Source organism: Cryptomeria japonica, chromosome 9, assembly GCF_030272615.1.
Source record: "Cryptomeria japonica chromosome 9, Sugi_1.0, whole genome shotgun sequence".
Classification (NCBI taxonomy): domain Eukaryota; kingdom Viridiplantae; phylum Streptophyta; class Pinopsida; order Cupressales; family Cupressaceae; genus Cryptomeria; species Cryptomeria japonica.
Genome location: NC_081413.1, coordinates 721,381,915 through 721,401,620, shown reverse-complemented (window position 1 = coordinate 721,401,620; position 19,706 = coordinate 721,381,915). Strand labels below are relative to the sequence as shown.

At 39.4% G+C, this 19,706-nt stretch overlaps 1 protein-coding gene across 1 annotated transcript in view; it reads right to left on the bottom strand.

The window, feature by feature from the left end:
• The window catches only part of LOC131073792 (glutamate receptor 3.3), a 54,282-nt gene extending 35,855 nt beyond the window's left edge, over nt 1-18,427 (bottom strand). The window contains exons 1-2 of the mRNA XM_059211240.1: nt 17,585-18,427; nt 17,091-17,391 (exon numbers count right to left, since the gene is read on the bottom strand). Coding sequence (XP_059067223.1) covers nt 17,091-17,391; nt 17,585-17,602 — 319 coding nt within the window. The 5' untranslated portion in view covers nt 17,603-18,427. The remainder of the gene's footprint in view (nt 1-17,090; nt 17,392-17,584) is intronic.
• Between the last annotated feature and the right edge of the window lie 1,279 nt (nt 18,428-19,706).

Below are 19,706 nucleotides of genomic sequence, written 5' to 3'. Positions count from 1 at the left end.
TCAAGGTTTTGTAGTTAAGCAATCAAAGGAGGAGGTATGAAGAATCATTTTTGAAGTTCTTATTCAAGACTTATTGTGATCCCATTGCAATTTTGTAAAATCTAAGTCTTGAAGATCCAAATTCCATTCATTATTAATTTGAAAATGTGTAATTCTTGATTTATCATGACTTTTTTTTCAAATTAATATCTTAAGTTTTACCTTTGAAAGGTCTTAAATTTCATGCTTTAAGGTTTGATGCTCAAATGATTAACTTTAATATTTTGTGTAGGCATCAAATGGAGATCCCGGAGTTGGAAAATCAAGCCAGATCAAGGACGGTCTCCTCCAAGAAGATCGAGCAAGGACAAGGGCGACCTCCTCCAGTCTAGCATCGACAGGGACGACTTTCTTCGGACTAACATCATCAAGGGCGACCTCTTCTAATCCAGCATTCCAAGGCAAGGTACATCAATCATCCTGCACATCGAAGACAAAAGGGGTCAGAGCAAGGGTTCGTTGAAGAAGCAGATAGTTTCAAAAGAGTTAATTAAAGATAGCTTCTCAGCATCATCAAATTGAATATCTACCAAGCTACAAGTGTTAGACGAGTTGGCATCCTAGTCATCACTTCTCCAGTCAGTGTGGTCCACCTCAACATGTCCAGATTCAATGTACCTAACTCATGGGAGGTGGCACAAACTTCGATGTACCTACCCCAGCTATCTATTGGTCGAATTTTCCAGAGAAGACATGTGTCCTTAAAATGTAATTTTATCATTGGTCGAGCATTAAATGTTATGTAATGGTTGTAACAAACCCTAATTAGGGTTTTCATTATTGAATCTTGGCCATTGATCTCAGATTCATCTAAACCATCGAATTGTATTGTGGGCACTATATAAGCCCCGGCTCTTCATTTGTAAAGGCTAATAGGAAGCAGTTTGAAGCAGTCAGAAGACAGATAGAGAGTAGTTAGAAGGTGATTAGCTAGTTGATAGAATAGCAATTAGAGTAGAGTAGAGAGAGAAGGCAAAGATTGTTGCCAAGATGTTGTTGTAAGAGACTTGTAAAACTTCATTGAAGAAATGGTGAAATTTATGGGTCGATTCGACAATTTGCATGGTCTTTATACTTCTCATATTTGATTTCATGTTATTAGATGAGTGGAAGAAATGTGCTTGATTGATGGTGAAATTCGTACATCCATACTACTAGCAGTTTGTTGATTGCAGACTTGCCTTGCGTAGTCAACTGGAATTGTTCAGCTTAAGCTCAACTTCAATTTGTCGCTTCTTCATTGATATGCATCAACCTGATGGTGTCTATGCCTGTAGTGATGATTTGAACATCATAAAGCTTTCCTTTGAAGATCGCACTAGCCTTGTGGAGATGCTCCTGCGATGTCAAAACAAGACCTAGTTAGAATTTCATCAAAGCTCAATCATTGCTCTTACATTCTTAGTGTTAGGATTAGATCCTTTCCTCGCCCTCGTCTTTTTTCCTTTTTTTTCAAATCTAAGGCAATAAGATCCTGTGATCCAGCAATATTCAAAGCAAATCAGAAGTTCAGTCATCAAGTGTAAGTCCCCTTGTGATTCCAGCAAATCACATCATACCACAGAGAGCTTATCCACACGTAGACATCCTACAACGAAGAACCTTGGAGTCATCCTGATTGATCCTTTTCCGCGATATCTTCAGCAATCAAAGACTTTATTCAAGAGAGGATAAGGTACCTTTAGGTATTTTATTCTATGTTTGATAGTGTACAAAATACACGTCAACAAAATTGGCGCTAGAGGGAGGGCTGAGCATTTGAAACTCGGATCCTGTCAAGTCACATCGCATTTGAAGAAATTATCCAGAATTTTTTACCCTCCTCCACGCTCGACAGAATTGGCGCTAGAAGGAGGGCTTAAAACCACCATAATCTGAAGAATTAAAGAGAGACTACATTTCAAGCATTATCACGATGGTGTTGCCACATGAAGGATTGAATCAAATAGTACAACCTAATTTGGAGATAGGCAACATTCAAGAGGATATCGTTTCAGGATTGAATCACCTAGCGTGGAACATAAGGAGAAGCGAAGCTGAGTATAACAGAGTGAGAATCATCTTGGAGCAAGAAGAAGATAGAGTTGAAGAACACCAAAGAGCTACCGCTAGAGAGCTTTGCAATCAAAGGAACCGGCAATAATCTCCGCAAGACAAGTCTTCACGCTGGATCGTATTGGTTCTTTCTCGCCCGAGAAACATCAAAGAATATTGAGGTCTACTCCAGGCGCCAAGAATCTGGAGGAGCTTCAGTTCACTTCAAGGTCAAAGCGAGTCAAAAGAGAAGATACTCCCAAGGAATTTGAACTAAGTTTAGAAGAATCTCCTGAATCATCACAAGCTCCGTCTCTTCAAGAACAAGTACAAGCGGCAATACAAGCAAGTATCCAAGCGATTTCTCAACCAACAAGCCAGGCTAGTTCATCGAGTCTCCTTTCAAACTTTCAAACTTCGGGAAGCACGATGGCTCACAACGCTCCTCCTCCTCCTCCTCCTGCTCATGTGCTTAATGGCGCCACTTGGTTAATCAACAACCCATCACCATTGGAATTTGCAATCTATCATGATATGCCAAAGAATCCAAAGCACTTTTGCTCCAAGTTCAATGTCAGTGATTTCAATCGTACAGTAGAGGATCATATCAAGATGTTCGAAGACCTTCTTCGTAACAAACGAGTTGAATATGGAGATGTAGCATGTAGGCTTTTTCCCTACTCATTGGGAGAAGAAGCATACTTCTGGTTCATTCACTTGCCTACAGGGTCAATCAGGACTTGGGATGCAATGAAGGACGCATTTATTGCAAAGTTTGGTATACCGACCACGCCAGCCGAGCTGTATAGACAATTTGTTGAAATCCGAAGGAGAGAACATGAGCCAATCACCTCTTTCAACAACAGGTTCCACCGCACATACACAATGTTACAACATCCTTACCTCATTGCTGACCCAAGGGAAATCTACTACGGAGCCTTAGATCATCTCACTACCATGTTCATGAGGACACATCCTATCTCGAATGATCTAAACGCAGCATATGCAAAGGCTATTGAAGTCAGTAAGCACATGGGACAGAATATTACTAGGCCATTACTACATATGGGACCTGTTGCAGCACCGAATCAAATGCAAGCAGTTAGTATGGCATTGGCCAACCAAACTCTAGTTATGAATCCCATTCCACAGGCAACATATCCTAGCGTACAGTCGGCAAATCAGTTGGTACTTCATCCTGAAGTTCCACTTTCACAAGCCCCACCAGCGCAACCCGTGTACCTGCAAAACGCAACAAACTCCTCAAGAACACAGGAAGAAAAGGATGAAATGAAAGAGTTGATTGAACAAGTCAAAAAGCTGTCAACTGAAGTAACTCATCTAAGAAATCAGAATAATCAACTCCAAAGCATGCAAAGGGTCAACCACGGCCAACATACAAACAATCAAAATTTCCAAGGAAATAATAATCAAGGTTTCAGGAACAATTATCAAGGAAATAACAACCAAGGCTTTCAGAGGAGACCATGGAATACTGCTCCTAATAATGGAAACGTGGCGACGCCACTGGATAACCCATCAAGTTCACAGAATCAAGAGAATCATCCTACCAGTAAGGTGTTCCTAGCAGAAGCGGCCTTGTCCAGTTGGTGTAGACTCCACAATACAAACCAGCATTCTGAGTTGCAGTGTCCTGAATTCAAAATTGCGGCTGACATATTCCAGCAGGAGATGCATAGCAACGATCCACCTGAAAATCCACCCACGACTAGATATGAAATGGTCCCAACTACACAGTATGATCAAGCCATGATTGTGGAAAATTACAAATATTTACCAGAAGAAGATAGTCAGGCTCGAAATGGGAGATTTCCACCAGAATCTACTAATGGACCAATGGTACCTCCGGGTTCTCAGTTCCCACCTGCATCCGCAAATGAACCCGTTGAAGACTCAGAGTATTATTTTCCACCATTAAATAACAGTGTCCTAGTCGAAGGGATAAAGGAAGTATTCCACCAGTCCTCAGGAGGCGTGAATCAAAGATCCACCTGAAAATCCGCCCACGACTGGATACAAAATGGTCCCAACTACACGGTATGATCAAGCCATGATTGTGGAAAATTACAAATATTCACCAGAAGAAGATAGTCAGGCTCGAAATGGGAGATTTCCACCAGAATCTGCTAATGGACCAATGGTACCTCCGGGTTCTCAGTTCCCACTTGCATCCGCAAATGAACCCGTTGAAGACTCAGAGTATTATTTTCCACCATTAAATAACAATGTCCTAGTCGAAGGGATAAAGGAAGTATTCCACCAGTCCTCAGGAGGCGTGAATCAAAGAGTATATCATAGAAATCAGAGAAATCAGGAACCCCTAACTACATCAATTCCTCCGAACAATTTCTCTACTCCTCCAGATCCACAGGCTAGTAATAACCCAGAATATCCTCAGCATACGCAAGAATATAGGCAAAAGAATATTGCACCTCCCAGGGGCGATGAAATGAAGAGATTAGCCACATTGGTGTTGGAAGAACTCAAGAAAGTTAAAGTTAGCCTACCACTCTATGAACTACTCAAAGTCTCAGAACTTAAAGATGCGGTGATTAATAATCTGAATGATTCAAACATAGTAAGGTCAAATGTTCAGAACCCGTCTAAAGATGCGACCAACAATGTCCAAGCTACGATAAATGTGACCCGAGAGGAAGCTGATAACAAAGAGCAATCTGAACAAGATGAATGCATGGTCCAGACCATAATCTTCCCAGCCAAAAAAGAAGATATGTTAGAAGGCAAGGTATTACTCAAAAGAAGCGAGACTAAGAAAACTCAACCCGCCATAAAAGAAAGCCTCACTACCAGTCAGACTCCTCCAGAGAAAGGAATTAAGAAAGATGCGGTCAAGAAAGGAAAATCTCTAAATAAGACGGATCACTCAAAAGAAGAGAGCCCAGAGAAAGATAATAATCCGAGGATCGATGAATTAAAACATCAAGAACACAATGGGGATTCCTCAGTCCTTTCCCAAGGAAAAGATGAACCGGCCCCGTTCCTGCTATCAGTCAGAATTTTTGGGAAATTATTACACAATTGCCTCTATGATTCAGGAGCTTCAAGTAATGTGATGCCCCTGGCTGTCTGTCAGAGACTAGGTATAACTCCCGCTCCTACCAAAAGAAAAGTCACTCAGCTTGACAAGACAGAAGTTCCAGTCATGGGAGAATTTAACAATATCCACATGCAATTGGCTGCGGATCCAAGGGTTCAAAATTTCATAGACATATCAGTCGTGGATATTCCTGATTCATATGGGATGCTTCTGAGTAGAGATTGGTCACGAAAGTTGAATGGATATGTGTCAACTGACTTTGCACATATGTGGCTACCATGGAGAGGAGTCCCAAACCAAATCAAAATCGACAGCACTCCAAGATTGAGACTTATGATAACTGAGTATGGAGAAGATAATGAAGTCTTGTTCTTAGAATCAGATTTAGGGACATACAAACCTAAAGTGGGAGAAGTCTTGATGATACAAAACCGACAATATGGTCAACAAGAAGTGATGGAGTCTACAGAAATCGTCGTGGAAAGTGACCAAGGATCCGACCAAGAAGATGATGGAATGTTTGAAAATTTTAGAAAGTTCGTACATAGAAACATACAACAAAGTATGCAACTTGGTAACTTGGCATCCGTCCGAGACCTACTCCTTCCCAACTGGTGTAGGATACATAATGCCGTCCATTCAAAACTATCCTGTACTTTGTGCCAGACTGCTTTAGAACAAGTACACAAAAGAGTCCCACAGACATTGATTGTGGAAGGAATGGAACATTCAAAAGTTGAAAGCTCCTCGGAAGATGAAACTCTATCCGATACATCAACTAAAAGCCAAGAGAACCAAGAGACGGAAGATCCAGGAGATGCAATATGGACATTAAGGTTCGATGGATCTAAGTCCAAACAAGGATCTAGAGCAAGCTACGAATTAATTAGCCCGACAGGGGAGACTTACCTTGCCGCTCATAGGTTACAATTTCCTTGCACCAACAATGTAGTTGAATATGAATCTTTGATTCATGGGTTATTGCTGGCTATCAGAAAGAAAGCAAAAATATTGCGAGTCTTTGGAGATTCAGAAATAGATATAAGACAAATCAGAAGGCAGTATGTCTGCCATGACAAAAGGTTGACCAGATACCGAAATCGAGTTTGGGACCTCATCAAGAGCTTTGAGGCCTTCAACATCAAGTCTATATACAGGCATCAGAATCAAGTGGCTAATTCCCTTGCACAAGCCGCCAGCTCTTTGATACCATTAGCAATGGACGGATTGAAGAAGTTCACAATAGAATTAACATCAGTACCTTCAGTCCCGGACAACATCACCAATTTTCAAGCTTTTGAAGATGACAAGCACATACTGGATTTCTTGACCAACACAGATGTCTTCCTAGCTCAAATCATTGATGAAGAAGAAGTGCGAAAGCTGGCCTATTTGGAGCGAATTTTCCTCAAGTGTTGAAGACTAGAGGTGGTGGAGTTGATGCTTGTGAAGACTAAAGGAGGCGCATTTTGCTAAAGGGAGTCTTGATCTACATTTTGCCTAGCGAATTCTCCTATTTTTTGCATCATTTTTTAGAATTAATTCCCAAGTGGAGGTATGGCGTAATCACCTTGGCACCATTTTTGAAGATTTAAATTTTGTGTTTTGTTTTGAAAATCCTAAATTAGGAAATGATAACTCAAGATTTATCATGAAGTTTCCTAATTAGAATCTTGAATCTTCCTTGCTACTCGCTTCAAAATATGTTACTCATTATGAAATGTTGTGTAGGTGTCAAGATGGCGACTCCAAAGGCAGGAGCATCCACTAGTCGTTCGGCCCTCATGAAGGAAGATCAGAGGAATGAAGAATTGGAGACCAAGATCGTGTCCAAATGGAGCAACATAGGAGATACCAACTTGGGAAACTTCAGTGTCAAGAAGTTTCGAGAGGTCCCTTACATTGGAAAGCCATCACTCGTCGCAAAGAGAATAATCGAAAGTGGCATCATCAAGGCGGTCGGTTTCCCTCCAGTAGTCCAATGCCATGAACTGATGATCGAGTGTGCTCGCCATTATGACTCACAATAGAGATCGATCGTGTCCAAGGAAGGAAACACTTTGGCTTACCTATCAGAGGAGGCTATAAGTGAAGCTCTCCATCTTCCAGAGCATAAAGATATGATTTACAAAAGCCTAGAAGGAGCCAGATCGATGTATGAAGATGATCCAAACACCTGCTTGAGCATCATCAATAAGAATTGGTTACTCAAAAGTCGTCCTCGCCTGAGCAGGATTCCCAACACACCACATAGGATCGACTTCCAGGAGGAGTACAGAGATTTGATAACTTTGCTCAATCGGGTTACATGTGCTCCTCAAGCCTTCTACTTTGAGAAGTGGATGTTCTACTTCATCCAAGTGATAGTTCAAGGCAAAGGAACAATTCATTAAGCTAGAATTATTAGCCATTGCTTGGACGTGCAGTTAAGAAGACTAAAGCCTACCAAGTCATTCCACATGAGCTCATACGTCATATATGCCTTGATCAAGAGTTTCGAATATGCAGGACTACCTCACAGAGGAGTGATTGGAAGAGGACCCGGAGAAGTGAGAGTTTGTGACTCTTATGTTCATTTGCATCATCCACCTGGAAGTGACTATAAGTTAGTCAATGATACCTTCATGATGAACATCACTAGGATCTTGCAAGGCGGGATTCACAATCGACTATCTCTGGATGCACAAGAGCTTGTAAAGAGGTATGGTGCTTAGTTCATCCAGTTTCCAAAGTTTACATATATCAGAGTTCATGGGTGTCGACACCTCCCTACATGTTGCCGGGGTATCCGACAGACAGGATAGTGCTACTCGAGGTGACTAGGCAATTGGCAGATTATGCAAATGCATTCAGACATAGGCATAGAAATGGAATTCTCGTGCCCATCATATTGGGGAATTCAGTTGAGGTATGTCCTAATGCTTTAGCCTCAGATGATGCAGAAAGGGAGTTGGCCTCATATTCATTCACGTTCTTTGCCTTAAGAGAGAATTTTGATCCTTATGGGTATATAGAAGAGACATATGGTGGGAAGTACAAGCATGAATTTCAGGTAGAGGACTTTTGGATGAATCTCTCAAGTGATTTAGAAGTGAAGAGAAAGATGCATTCCAGATTACCTTTAGATTTCATCAGGAAATGCAAAGTCTACAGAGTGGCCGATCAAGCTCAGGACAATGGCAGACATCTCCAGTCATCCTATGATAGAGAAGACAAAGCAGTGAAGATAGATTGGAACGAGCCTGAGATTTCAGACTTGAGAGCTTTGATGGCCCCAATGTTGTCATGTACTCACAGATGGGTGGATATACAACATCAAAAGTTAAGAGAGTAGAACGTACCGATGACTTTTACTTTGGAGGAAAGACCAGAAGAAGGAGGAGCAAGCGCAAGTGAAGGCAATTCTCATCCTAGAGGCGCAAAGAGGAAGGAAAGACCTAAGAAAAAGGAACCCTCCAAGAAGAAGCAAGAGTCCAATCGAGATCGCTCATCAAGTACATCATCCCGGGATGAAGAAAGGACAAGTCAAGTTGAAGGACAAGAGAAGACGGTGCCTGAGGTTGATGAATCTATGGAGTCAATGGTACAGAATGATAAACCTGAAAAGGGGAAGGCGCCTCAGCATTCATCAAGTCGATCTCCCCAAGTCAATGAGCTACATGAAGAAAAGAATGATGATGAAGTGACATCTCCTCTTAGAGAAGATGAACCATTGCTTAAAGAAATACAAGTTAAAGAGACAAGATCTGCCATTCCAGATTGGTTGAAGGAGAGACTGACTAGGGTGATTGTGATTGATGATGAAGATGATGTAATTGACTTAAAGAGCCTTAAAGGAAATTCTCAGGAAACAACAGAGAAGAGAAAGGCCACCAAGATGTCCAAGATGATCAGAGATGAGACAGGGTCCAGGAAATTGCAGATAGCTACACCAGTAGTGGACAAGTATGAAGGTGAAATCCTTGCAGAAGAGTATGATGTAGAAACATTTGAGCTTGGTCCACTCACTGTTGAACAGGCACTGGATGAGGCAACCGATTCATTTGAAGTACTTAAGGACAAGCTTAAGGAAGAAATGGAGAAGAATAGAAAGCTTGAGAGAGAGGTAGGTGCTTGGAGAGGCTACTTTAGCCATCTCAATTAGCCTTTGGGACGTCAGGATCCAGCAGTGTCTCCTGTGCAAGCACTTCCCCTTGAATCAGTTGGCGAGGCAGAGAGAGTCAAGAGCTTGGTTCAGCTTATGAGCTCTTGGATTGACAAATCCCACATAGTAGCCATTGAATTTGCAACAAGAATGATGCAGACAATTCACTGAGCTATCCAGGTCCTTGAGATCGTCCACAACCTAATGATAACAGTAGCTGCTTTCGCTCACACTAGAGATGTTATCATCCCTGTTCTACAAGTAATCAGACAAACACCAAGGAAGATCCTAGCACAAGAAAAGATAATGGATGGAGGAGCTCATAATTTACTTCAGTGGTCAACTCTACTTCAGATGAAGGAAGTTCTTTTCGAGGACATCAGCACCAAATGCAATCAAGTTGAGGGCGTCATCCATCCAATTCAGGACAAGGTGTTTGAAGTGTTATGCACCATTCTTGGCAGGAGGATTGAAGTTGAGACAGATGTGGACCTTCATGAGTTGGAAGAAAGAGTCAAGGTCATCTTTTGCAAAGATGAGAATATCATCACAGATGAGCAGCGAGATCTAATGTTCACTACTATGCTCCTGATTGAGAAGACCAAAGAACTCGAACCTGGATGGGATACTGCTCTTCTTAAGGCCTTTGATCAGGTTATCCACTTGGAGGAGCGAATGAGGAATCTTCCCGAGATTCCTATTGCTGAGATTGAAGGAATAGTGTCCAGATTCATTGCATATGCTAAGAAAGAACATTGGAAAGGGAATAAGGTTCTAGAAGAGAGGTTGTTGTAGATGATGTGGCACCTTAATTATCATTGGTCTATGTTTCCTAGATTTTTGTGCCAATTAAATATTTGGCTATGCATTTAATAATGTTCAACTAAAAAGGGAACTTTTTGTAACAAACCCTAATTAGGGTTTACATGTCAAAATCTCAGCCGTTGATCTTCTTTTGATCTGGGCCGTTCATTGTAATTGAGGATGCTATATATACCCTCACTCATTTTCATTTTGTCATTAGAATTAGATATTAGAGATTGGATAGTTAGAAGTTAGAAGATTAGAGCTTTTGGAGAAAAGAAAGTTATTTTGTAGCAAGATTGAGCATTGAAGAAAGAATTTCAAGCAATTGTTGTCTATTTTGGCTTTGAGATCAATAAAATATTGAAGTTATGGTGTTTTATTGCAATTCTTGTGGCTATTTTCATGGTTGTTTACTTTCTTGAATCATTCTCGGTCGAAGTAGTATTTAAGTTTGAAGAACTAAGTGTTGGGCTTGATCTTTGGTGAGATTCACGTTCCAAACCACTAGCTTCTTACTGATTGTAAGGATGCCTTGTGTGGTCAACTGGAGATATTTGGATTGCTTGAACCTTCAATCATTATTGAACTATTGATATGTATCTTTATGATAGTATCTATAATTCTTGATGATTTGAAAATCATTAAACACCTTAGAAGATCGCATCAATTTCAGTTGAATTGTAATCGCTTGGCAATGCTGAGATTGGTAGAATCTTACCAAGTCTAGCCTACATTGAGTCGTTCTTAGGATTAGATTAGAATTCATCTCTTGCAAACCCTACCTTTTGATCTTTTTGAGAACTTATTAGTTTTAGAAAATTTTGTTCCTGCAATTCGGAAACGTAAGGCCCCTTGATGAAACAGCATTCACAACGACCACTGGTGCTTATCCACACGTAGAGACCCTACATCAAAGAACCTTGGAGTCATCCTAATTGATCCTTTTTCGCGACATCTTCAGCAATCAGAGGCTTTATTCAAGAGAGGATAAGGTACCTTTGGGTATTTTATTCTGTATTTGATAGTGTACAAAATACACGTCAACACGGAGAAGGTCGTCTTCCTTCTCCATCCAGGTGCAGGTGTTGAACCAACTCAACACTTCAAATCTTACTTCTAAGCCTATCCTAACAGCTTGCAGAGCCAAAGGGGAGAGAGAAATACTTAAAATGAAAGGAGGTGATGCACCAAGATAAGAGATGTTTCTCTCCCCACCCGAAATGGCACAAAGAATCAACTGAAATACCCAAGAGATACACAAACTTCAATTCAATGAATGACCTCAACATACGTATGGAGGTTAGAACTTGCCGAATGTCAAGAGGGGAAAAGGCTTCCCACAAGTCACACCCAGAAACAGGTTAACACAACATATATGTGAAAGAAAGCCACAAACATACACTTACAATGAAGGTAAGAACACATACACAACATACATAAGTCGAAGTAAGGCAAGAATGGTGATTTCAATTCATTATAAGGCCAATGGCCAAACTTACAGTTGCAGAAATGCAAGATAAATACAAGTCTTCAAGAGAAGTGAAAGAGCATAGGAAAGCTCAAGCCAACAAGGAGAGAACCCTTTACAATGAGCCATAACAGCCTTATATGGAAAACTAGTCGCATAGGAGAGACCATTGGTCAAGAAAGAGAAGCCTTGATCCTTGTGTGTGCAAGGAAATGTCAGTCAGGGAATGCAGGGAAGTGCATGCACCTGACATTGTGTACATGCAAGCAACCTGGCCATACCCTGAAAATGCAATCCCAAGAAGAAAGGTACTTCTAGGAGGATTGACTGACATTCCAAAGTCAGAGCATGCAGGGATGACATAAGTAACCACAAATAAGCATGGCCCTATACTTCTCTTGATGGAAGTCTTGCAAAAATCATTAAATGCACCCCTATAGCTCCACAAAAGGTGTACAAGTCGCAAGAGTTGTTGGAGCATTAAGAGCCTTGAGTGTTGATCACGCCATCTAGAAGTGTTGCAAGCCGAAAGGAAGATGGGAAGACTTCGGAAACATGGGTTACCGAAGTTGGGAAGAATTAGGCTTTGGGATTTCGGGATTCCGGGGTTGAGGACTTAGGAACTTGGGAACCTAGAGGTTCTGCAGTTCCAAGGAAGAGGAAGAGAAGATTTAGCAACCTGGGAACTTCGGGGTTTCGGGGTTGAGGACTTAGGAACTTGGGAACCTGGGGGTTCCGGAGTTCCGAGGAAGAGGAAGAGAAGACTTAGCAACCTGGGAACTTCGGGATTCCGGAGTTCCAGGGTTGAGGACTTAGGAACTTGGGAACCTGGAGGTTCCGGAGTTCTGAGGAAGAGGAAGAGAAGACTTAGCAACCTGGGAACTTTGGGGTTCCAGAGTTTTGGGGTTGAGGACTTAGGAACTAGGGGTTCTGGAGTTCCGAGGAAGAGGAAGAGAAGACTTAGCAATTTGGAAGCTTTGGGGTTCCGGGGTTCCGGAGTTCCAGGGTTGAGGATTTGGGAACCTAGGAACCTGGGGGTTCCAGAGTTCCGAGGAAGAGGAAGAGAAGACTTAGCAACCTGGGAACTTCAAGGTTCCAGAGTTCCGGGGTTGAGGACTTAGGAACTTCCTTCTGACAAGACAACACTTCACACTTCATAATTTCATTGCTTTTCTCCTTGATCAAACTGGGGCAGTGCTGGTCCATGGAACATATCTCTGATCGGTTCTCACCGATGGACAAAGGGTGTCATAAAATGACAACAGTACTTTTGCTTCCCTATCTAATGGATCTAGAGATCATCTTTTCATGTTAAATAGGATTGTCAAAGGACATGAAGTTATGTGTATGGTGGACAGCGGTGCTACACATAACTTTATTGATGAGGACTTTGTAGTCAGAGAAGGACTACAAGCAGAAGACTTTTCCAGATTCAGTGTCATGTTGGCAGACGGATCCAAAATCAGTTGCACAAAAAGAATACCAAGGTTGAGCATTCAATTAGATGATTATACTTTTGAAGATAAATACTATGTTGTTGGGATCGATAACACCGAAATAGTTTTGGGAGTACCATGGTTGAAGTCTCTTGGAAGACACATCCAAGATTTCAACACAATGGAACTTGGGCTTACTCATGAAGGTAAGCAAATTGTGTTGAGAGCTGTTGAAAGTATTAACCCACAAGTTGTGGCAGCCAGGGTGTATGCAAGCTTACCTTGATAATGAAAATACCAATGGGAGACATGCGAATAAATCAGATTATCCCATCTATGGCAGCAGCAACATATCTCCTTATACTCATGATTTGGCAGCCTTGATATATGGTGCTAGCAGTGATATAATAACTTCAAGTGATGATACTTCATGCTTAGCAATGGGATTTAATAGAGGCATACACTCAGAAAAATTCTTGGTAGCAAAAGAATTACATCATCATTTTACAACTTCAGTGGATTCATCTCTTGAACCAGCCCTTGGTGTAATCAGTATGCATGACGACATTACTGTTTCAGATTCATCTGACTATATGGATACTTATGTGGGATCATATATGACCAATGTTCTTCACGGGGAAGGGTCTATACGTGATGTTATTGATTTGCAGCTGAATAATAATGCATGGGATTATGGCAGTGTGCTTCATAGCTTTGGGCATTATTATGTTTACAACAGCTTAGAGCAGTGCAGATGTGTGGTAGATGCACCAAGACATCTGTGGGATCCAAGTATTGCTTGGTGTTCCTGATCTGAATCAGCTTTGGTTCTTGTGATTGCTTGGGGCAAGCAATCTCGAAGTGAGAAGAATTGTAATGTCCCCAATTTGGAGCTAAAGGCAAAATTTAATAAGGAATGAATGAATAATTAAAATAAGGCCAAAAAGCTCAAGTTTTGTGCATAAATATTTTAATTATTCATTATGACTTAAGTTGGGGCCATTTTTAAGTTATAATGTTATCTCTCCCAGGCAACCATACTTGGGGGTCATTTAATAATTAATACAACTTATATTATTTGCCTAAGTCACTAATGAGGAGTCTTCTAGAGGAAATCGATGGCGTTTTTTGGAGAGCATGGAATTACTATTTAAAGGGTTTGATTGAGGAATTATGATCTATATCAGACCTTCAGCAGTATAATTTGTCTCATAGGTCTGATGTAAATCAATTATAAGGAGAAAAAAGTATGGTTTTAGTAGTATTTAGTCCCATTTGGAGTTGTGTGCATTTGGGTGTTGCTTACAACTGTTTGAGGCGTGTTTCCAAAGTGTATCAGACCTGATTTGACAATGTGACAGCAATATCAAAGTGTTATCAGACCTACATCAACACCTTACATCATTTATAGGTGGTATATTTCAGTTGGTTATGTGTTTGGCTATTATGGGAATGATATTCTATGCTCATTATTTATCTTTCAGGCTAATTTGTGTTGTTACAGCAATCTCATTTTATCATCAGATTATAATATCAGCTTGTTTAAGCAGTGTACTTGTTTACTATATTGTTATGCATCTCATATATATCTTGTAGACCCCGGATGGTAATACAATCAGAGGCTCATATTTTTGTATGCATTTCATTTGGTAACATTGGACATTTTACCTCCAATCACCATAGAATATCATTCAACCTGTTTTGACATTGAACAAGCTAGCATTATCGACCATTTTGGTCTGAGTCAAGCTTAGACATTCTGCCAGTGACTTGCATTGCATTCATGCAGTCCCCTGAAGAGGTATTGATAAGATAGGCTCTGTCGTCTGTGTCATTTTATGCAGTCTACCGAAGAAGTGTTGATAAGATTGACTTTGTCATCTTTGTGTCATTTTACAGTCCACCAAAGAGGTGTCAATTAGGCTAGCTCTATCACTTGCATATTTTGGTCGGCTTGCCGCCAAATCATTTTGTAATTACATTCATTTAGAATATCTGTGCAGTTGGAAGCACCATATGCTCTCACCTTGCCCACTTTGGGATCTGGATGATCAAAAAAGTGTTGAAGACATTGCATATTTATTTTTATATTGCAAGAAAAAAAGTTAAGGTGGGTTGTTACTGGGTTGTTACACTGAACTTGAGTGTCTATAATCTATTACCTTAGTGCAAAAAGAAGAACTTGAGTGTCTATAATCTATTACCTTAGTGCAAAAAGTAGAACTTGAGTGTCTATAATCTATTACCTTAGTGCAAAAACTAGAAGTTCTTGTGCCATAAACAGAATTCTGTAAGGTCAAGTTTACAATTAAAATATATGCTCGAGGAAATTAAAAAGAAGGAAAATATTAACAGTTAAAAACTGAAATTGAGCTATAAAAAAAATTAATAGCCCATAATTCTTTGGGTAAAGTTTTTATGGGCATTACACTAATAGCATAAAGTTATTTTGTACATGACTTTTGAGGATCATTTCTCTCAATTCTTTTCTCAAACTAGAACATAACCTAAGGCATGGAGTCGATGAAACTGTTGTCTAAAATTCCCTAAACAACCTAACATTTCAGTTTTTCTGAGAGCTCTATGTCCTGAATGGATACAAACCTCAAATTGCAATCAATTTAGTAAATAGCGGGAATCAAGTATGCACTTTATATGAGAAAGTCTCTCTGGTTGATCTTATATGAGAAGCTTCCAGTGCACGGGATGAATTTCCTAAAGCATAAAAGAGCGTTAGAAAGCCTACAGACAGGTATGCAAAATTGGAATTGTATGTACGCATTCAACAAGGTGGGAAAACTTATTTCCATTACATGAAGAAGAATTGAGAGGGGCACGGACGAGTATTGAAGTTGTAATCACTCTTTGAACTTGTTTTTGTAAATAATGGAGACAAGGTCGACATTCTATTCATATCTACATCTTTTTCTTCCATCAATGGAGGTTTTCCAGGATATAAAAGCTTCAGGATGTTCTTCTGTATGATGTTGAGCTCATTTTTCCAGTTGTATACACATTCTAACTACTTTCCAAGGGCTTTTGAATGGTTCAAGCTAGAACAGCAAGTAATTTTGATGATATGTAGTTTCCTAGCTAATTTTTTGATGAAAGTATAAATCACAAAAATGGGTTTCGAAGGTTTATGTGAAAGAAATCTTCCACAGTTTAATATGCAAGAATTATTAAGTTTATATCATTTCCAAGTTCACAGTTAGAGTTAATAATCAACATTCAATTTTCACACATAACAACCACCTTGGTTATCACATATTTTTAGTTTCACAGGTTCTTCAGCAAAAACATAAAATACAATACGTAGAGCAGAAAACCTGGGAAACATTACAACGGAATGCCAAGTGAGCAAAATCTCATCTAAATGGAGATCACGGGGTGACAGTCAAAAGACAGATTTAATAATGACAGATGCTGAATGGTTACAGGATAACAGTTCAGTTGGGCTGCTCCCTCTAGCTATGCTATTGGTCTAGAGCTAGCGTTTATGTTGAGAATAAATTGTCCCTAAGAAGTGTCTATTCCCTAAGAAGTGTCTATCCTGCTTGGATGTATTCTCAAGAGTCCCTTTGATCTAAATTGGTAACTCGTTGGCATTAGTATAATTCTACTCTTCCTCTAAAGTTCTTTTACTAATTTAGCCAGTCATCTGCCCAAGATTATTTCGTTTCTGCTAACATAGTTTGGAGAAGCTTCCAATAAAACCAGAGAGTTGCAATGCTAATCTTAAGAAATATAGTATTTAGTGAAAATAAAATCCCAATAAAATGATCGGTCAGGCCAACTGGTCATAACCCTCATAATCCATTCATAGTTTCATAAACGGACCTAAATTTATAAAAATGTAAGTGCAATTTGAAATGTGAACTAGACTTGCAAAAAATCTTTTGCCAAAAACAAGTCCAACAAAATGCTCGTCCATGCCGAACTCATTAAACTCAAAAAAGATCAATTTTCAGTTAGATCATACTACTAACGGTCCCATATATAATTTCACAGAAATATCTAAATTTGTAAACAACTTACAGTATTGCTTCGATTGTGAAAACTAAAATTTTGGGCGTTGCATACCTGCAGAAGTGCCTATGAAAGCACTGCAATTGGAGTCCATCATTGTGAGCACAAGTTTTGTCCCATTGAGCACGGCCTTATCATTATTAACATCTTCCACTGCCAATTCAATTGCCTTCTTAGCCACTCTTCCAATGGTGGTATGGTAGGCCACAAGAGCACCCACATTAACAGTTGCAGGTCTAGCACCATATTGTGCCAGACAGAGACATTTCCATTCAGGGAAAAGCACAATAGAGACAAAACCCAGTGTCAACAGCGCTACACCATTGGTATGCATTCTTGTGAGCGGTATTAAAATCTGCTACAAATCCCATCCATGCATTATGATCTCCTGCGTAATAAATATTACCTATCTAAACGTGGAAAAGAAGCTAGTTAATGTGGTCGGTCCTCATATTTTGAATAGATGTATATAAGGATTATTGATGAGAGAATATTTGATGAGTTGAAGAAGCCATTACCATTGCTTGACAGTATTATATCCAACTTACCCATGGTACACAAAACATCCATATAAATTGGAAGGTGGGGTCTTGGTGAAGCAATTTGTGATGTATCGGATGATGCAATTTTACTCCCACCCAAAGTATCCATATTAAATCTGTTACTATTCTTGTCAACAGGACGGGACGCTTTAACCTATCACTGGAAAGAAGTCTAGAGCTTTAAAGTTGTGGATACCTGCCAAGAAATAACTAAAAAGAACAGAATAATATATGATATTTTCAAAAATCTATGTGAACAAATTTAAATGCTTTTCACAGCAACTGTCTCAGAGTACTGTAAAAGAACAAGCCTTCACTTTTTTCAAAGATTATTTCACCGTCTCTGTGGTTGAATAATGCACAGTAATTGTTCCCGCTTGCTTGTCTGGTAAAAAAGGTATTTTAGGAAAACAAATAGAATAACTTATATAAAAGGCTCAAAACCATCCGATGCCATCTAAGGTACGATATTGATATTATTGACGCGAAAGGCATATAGACCATACGAAACGGAAAAGCCCAAAATAAAAGAATAGGAACAAAACTTCCGAAAAACGACGATTTTATACGTAAAGTTCAGCAAATGTTCTCCCTCCATTAAAATTCCTTCAAATACCTCACGTTTTCAAATACACACAACTGGTGAAAGACGGTGTAGAGGCATTGCAAAACAAAGCAGATTTAAGGACTTCTTTTCGAGGTTCTTGGCTGCAGCCAGGGGTTTACACAAGGGTTGCGACCTTCAGCCAGTGGAAGGTGGGGTATGTTCAAGGAGGTGGTGCAAACAAAGAAGTTTGGGACGTGGGTCTCTAGAGATTGAAAAGGCTTAACAGTAGGTTCAAGTCAGTCGATATTTTTTCAAAACATTAAAAAGTTTTATTAGGTAGGGGAAAGGATCAAGTAGTTGAGCGTGTTTCAATTCTTGTGATAGAAGTTGATTTAATACCTCTATATTTGTTGATTTAATATCCAAATTTTATACAACATTGCATCAATAGTTGTATGATAAGTACCAGTAATTGAATGAAATATACCATTTGTTATGAAAAGTAACCAATCATGTGATATGACATCAGTGGCACAAGTATTGGGGCATTTTTGCACACCTATTAGTCTCACTTTTTTTTGGGCTGTTTTGGACACCTTGGCAAAAAACATGTTGATGTGGCATCATAAACCTTAGTTATAAACAAGGGACTTGCCAAGTAAGCTGCTATAAAAAATTCGGAGTGATTTGAAATTTCCACGTAAGATTTTGAGAAGTGCAAAGTTAAGGTGCATAACTACTGCGTCCTCTCCCCTAAAGCACATGACATAGTTGGCTTACAAGAAGAAAACATCAAATGGGTTATTGGGATCATTCATAATGGGTTTTTGACAAATTGGATTACTAGTATCGTCATTCTCTTATTCAAAAGTAGGTATATCAATAACCCTTCAAACTACCACAATGTAATGTCAATCTTCTCTTCAAAATACTTTTTGGGAGCATGATAGAATGACGAAATAGGGAAAGAGGACAAAAAGATAAGAAGGCTATGGCCAAAGCACTTTACCATTGATCACTACATTACACTCAAACACTTGATTGAAAAGGTTTGTGATAAACAGTGAAGAGAGATTTTTTTCTACTATGTTAACTTCAAGGAAGAATTTGGCCATATCTTTAAATAATTCAAATTCAATTCAATCTTAGGGAAAAAAGAGCCCCATTTAGGAGGCCTGGAATCTTATTAGATTCTTGATCTCTTAAGATCAAATGTATCAAATTCCTATCTTTCCCCAATGTAATAGTAAATTATGCAAAATTAGTGGTTTTATTACATTTTATTGTGAAACCCTAATTTTCACCATCACAAAATACAATGAAATTTTAAATAAAAAAAAACTAAAAATGCAAAAAGTAATGTTGACTTACCTCTATGACATCATGGCATGATGAATTGGTTTTATTACATTTTATTGTGAAACCCTAATTTTCACCATCGCAAAAATACAATGAAATTTTAAATAAAAAACAACTAAAAATGCAAAAAGTAATGTTGACTTACCTCTATGACATCATGGCATGATGAATTGGTTGATAGCAACAGCAAAAAAGGTACAAGTTTTGATGCCTTTTTTTGGA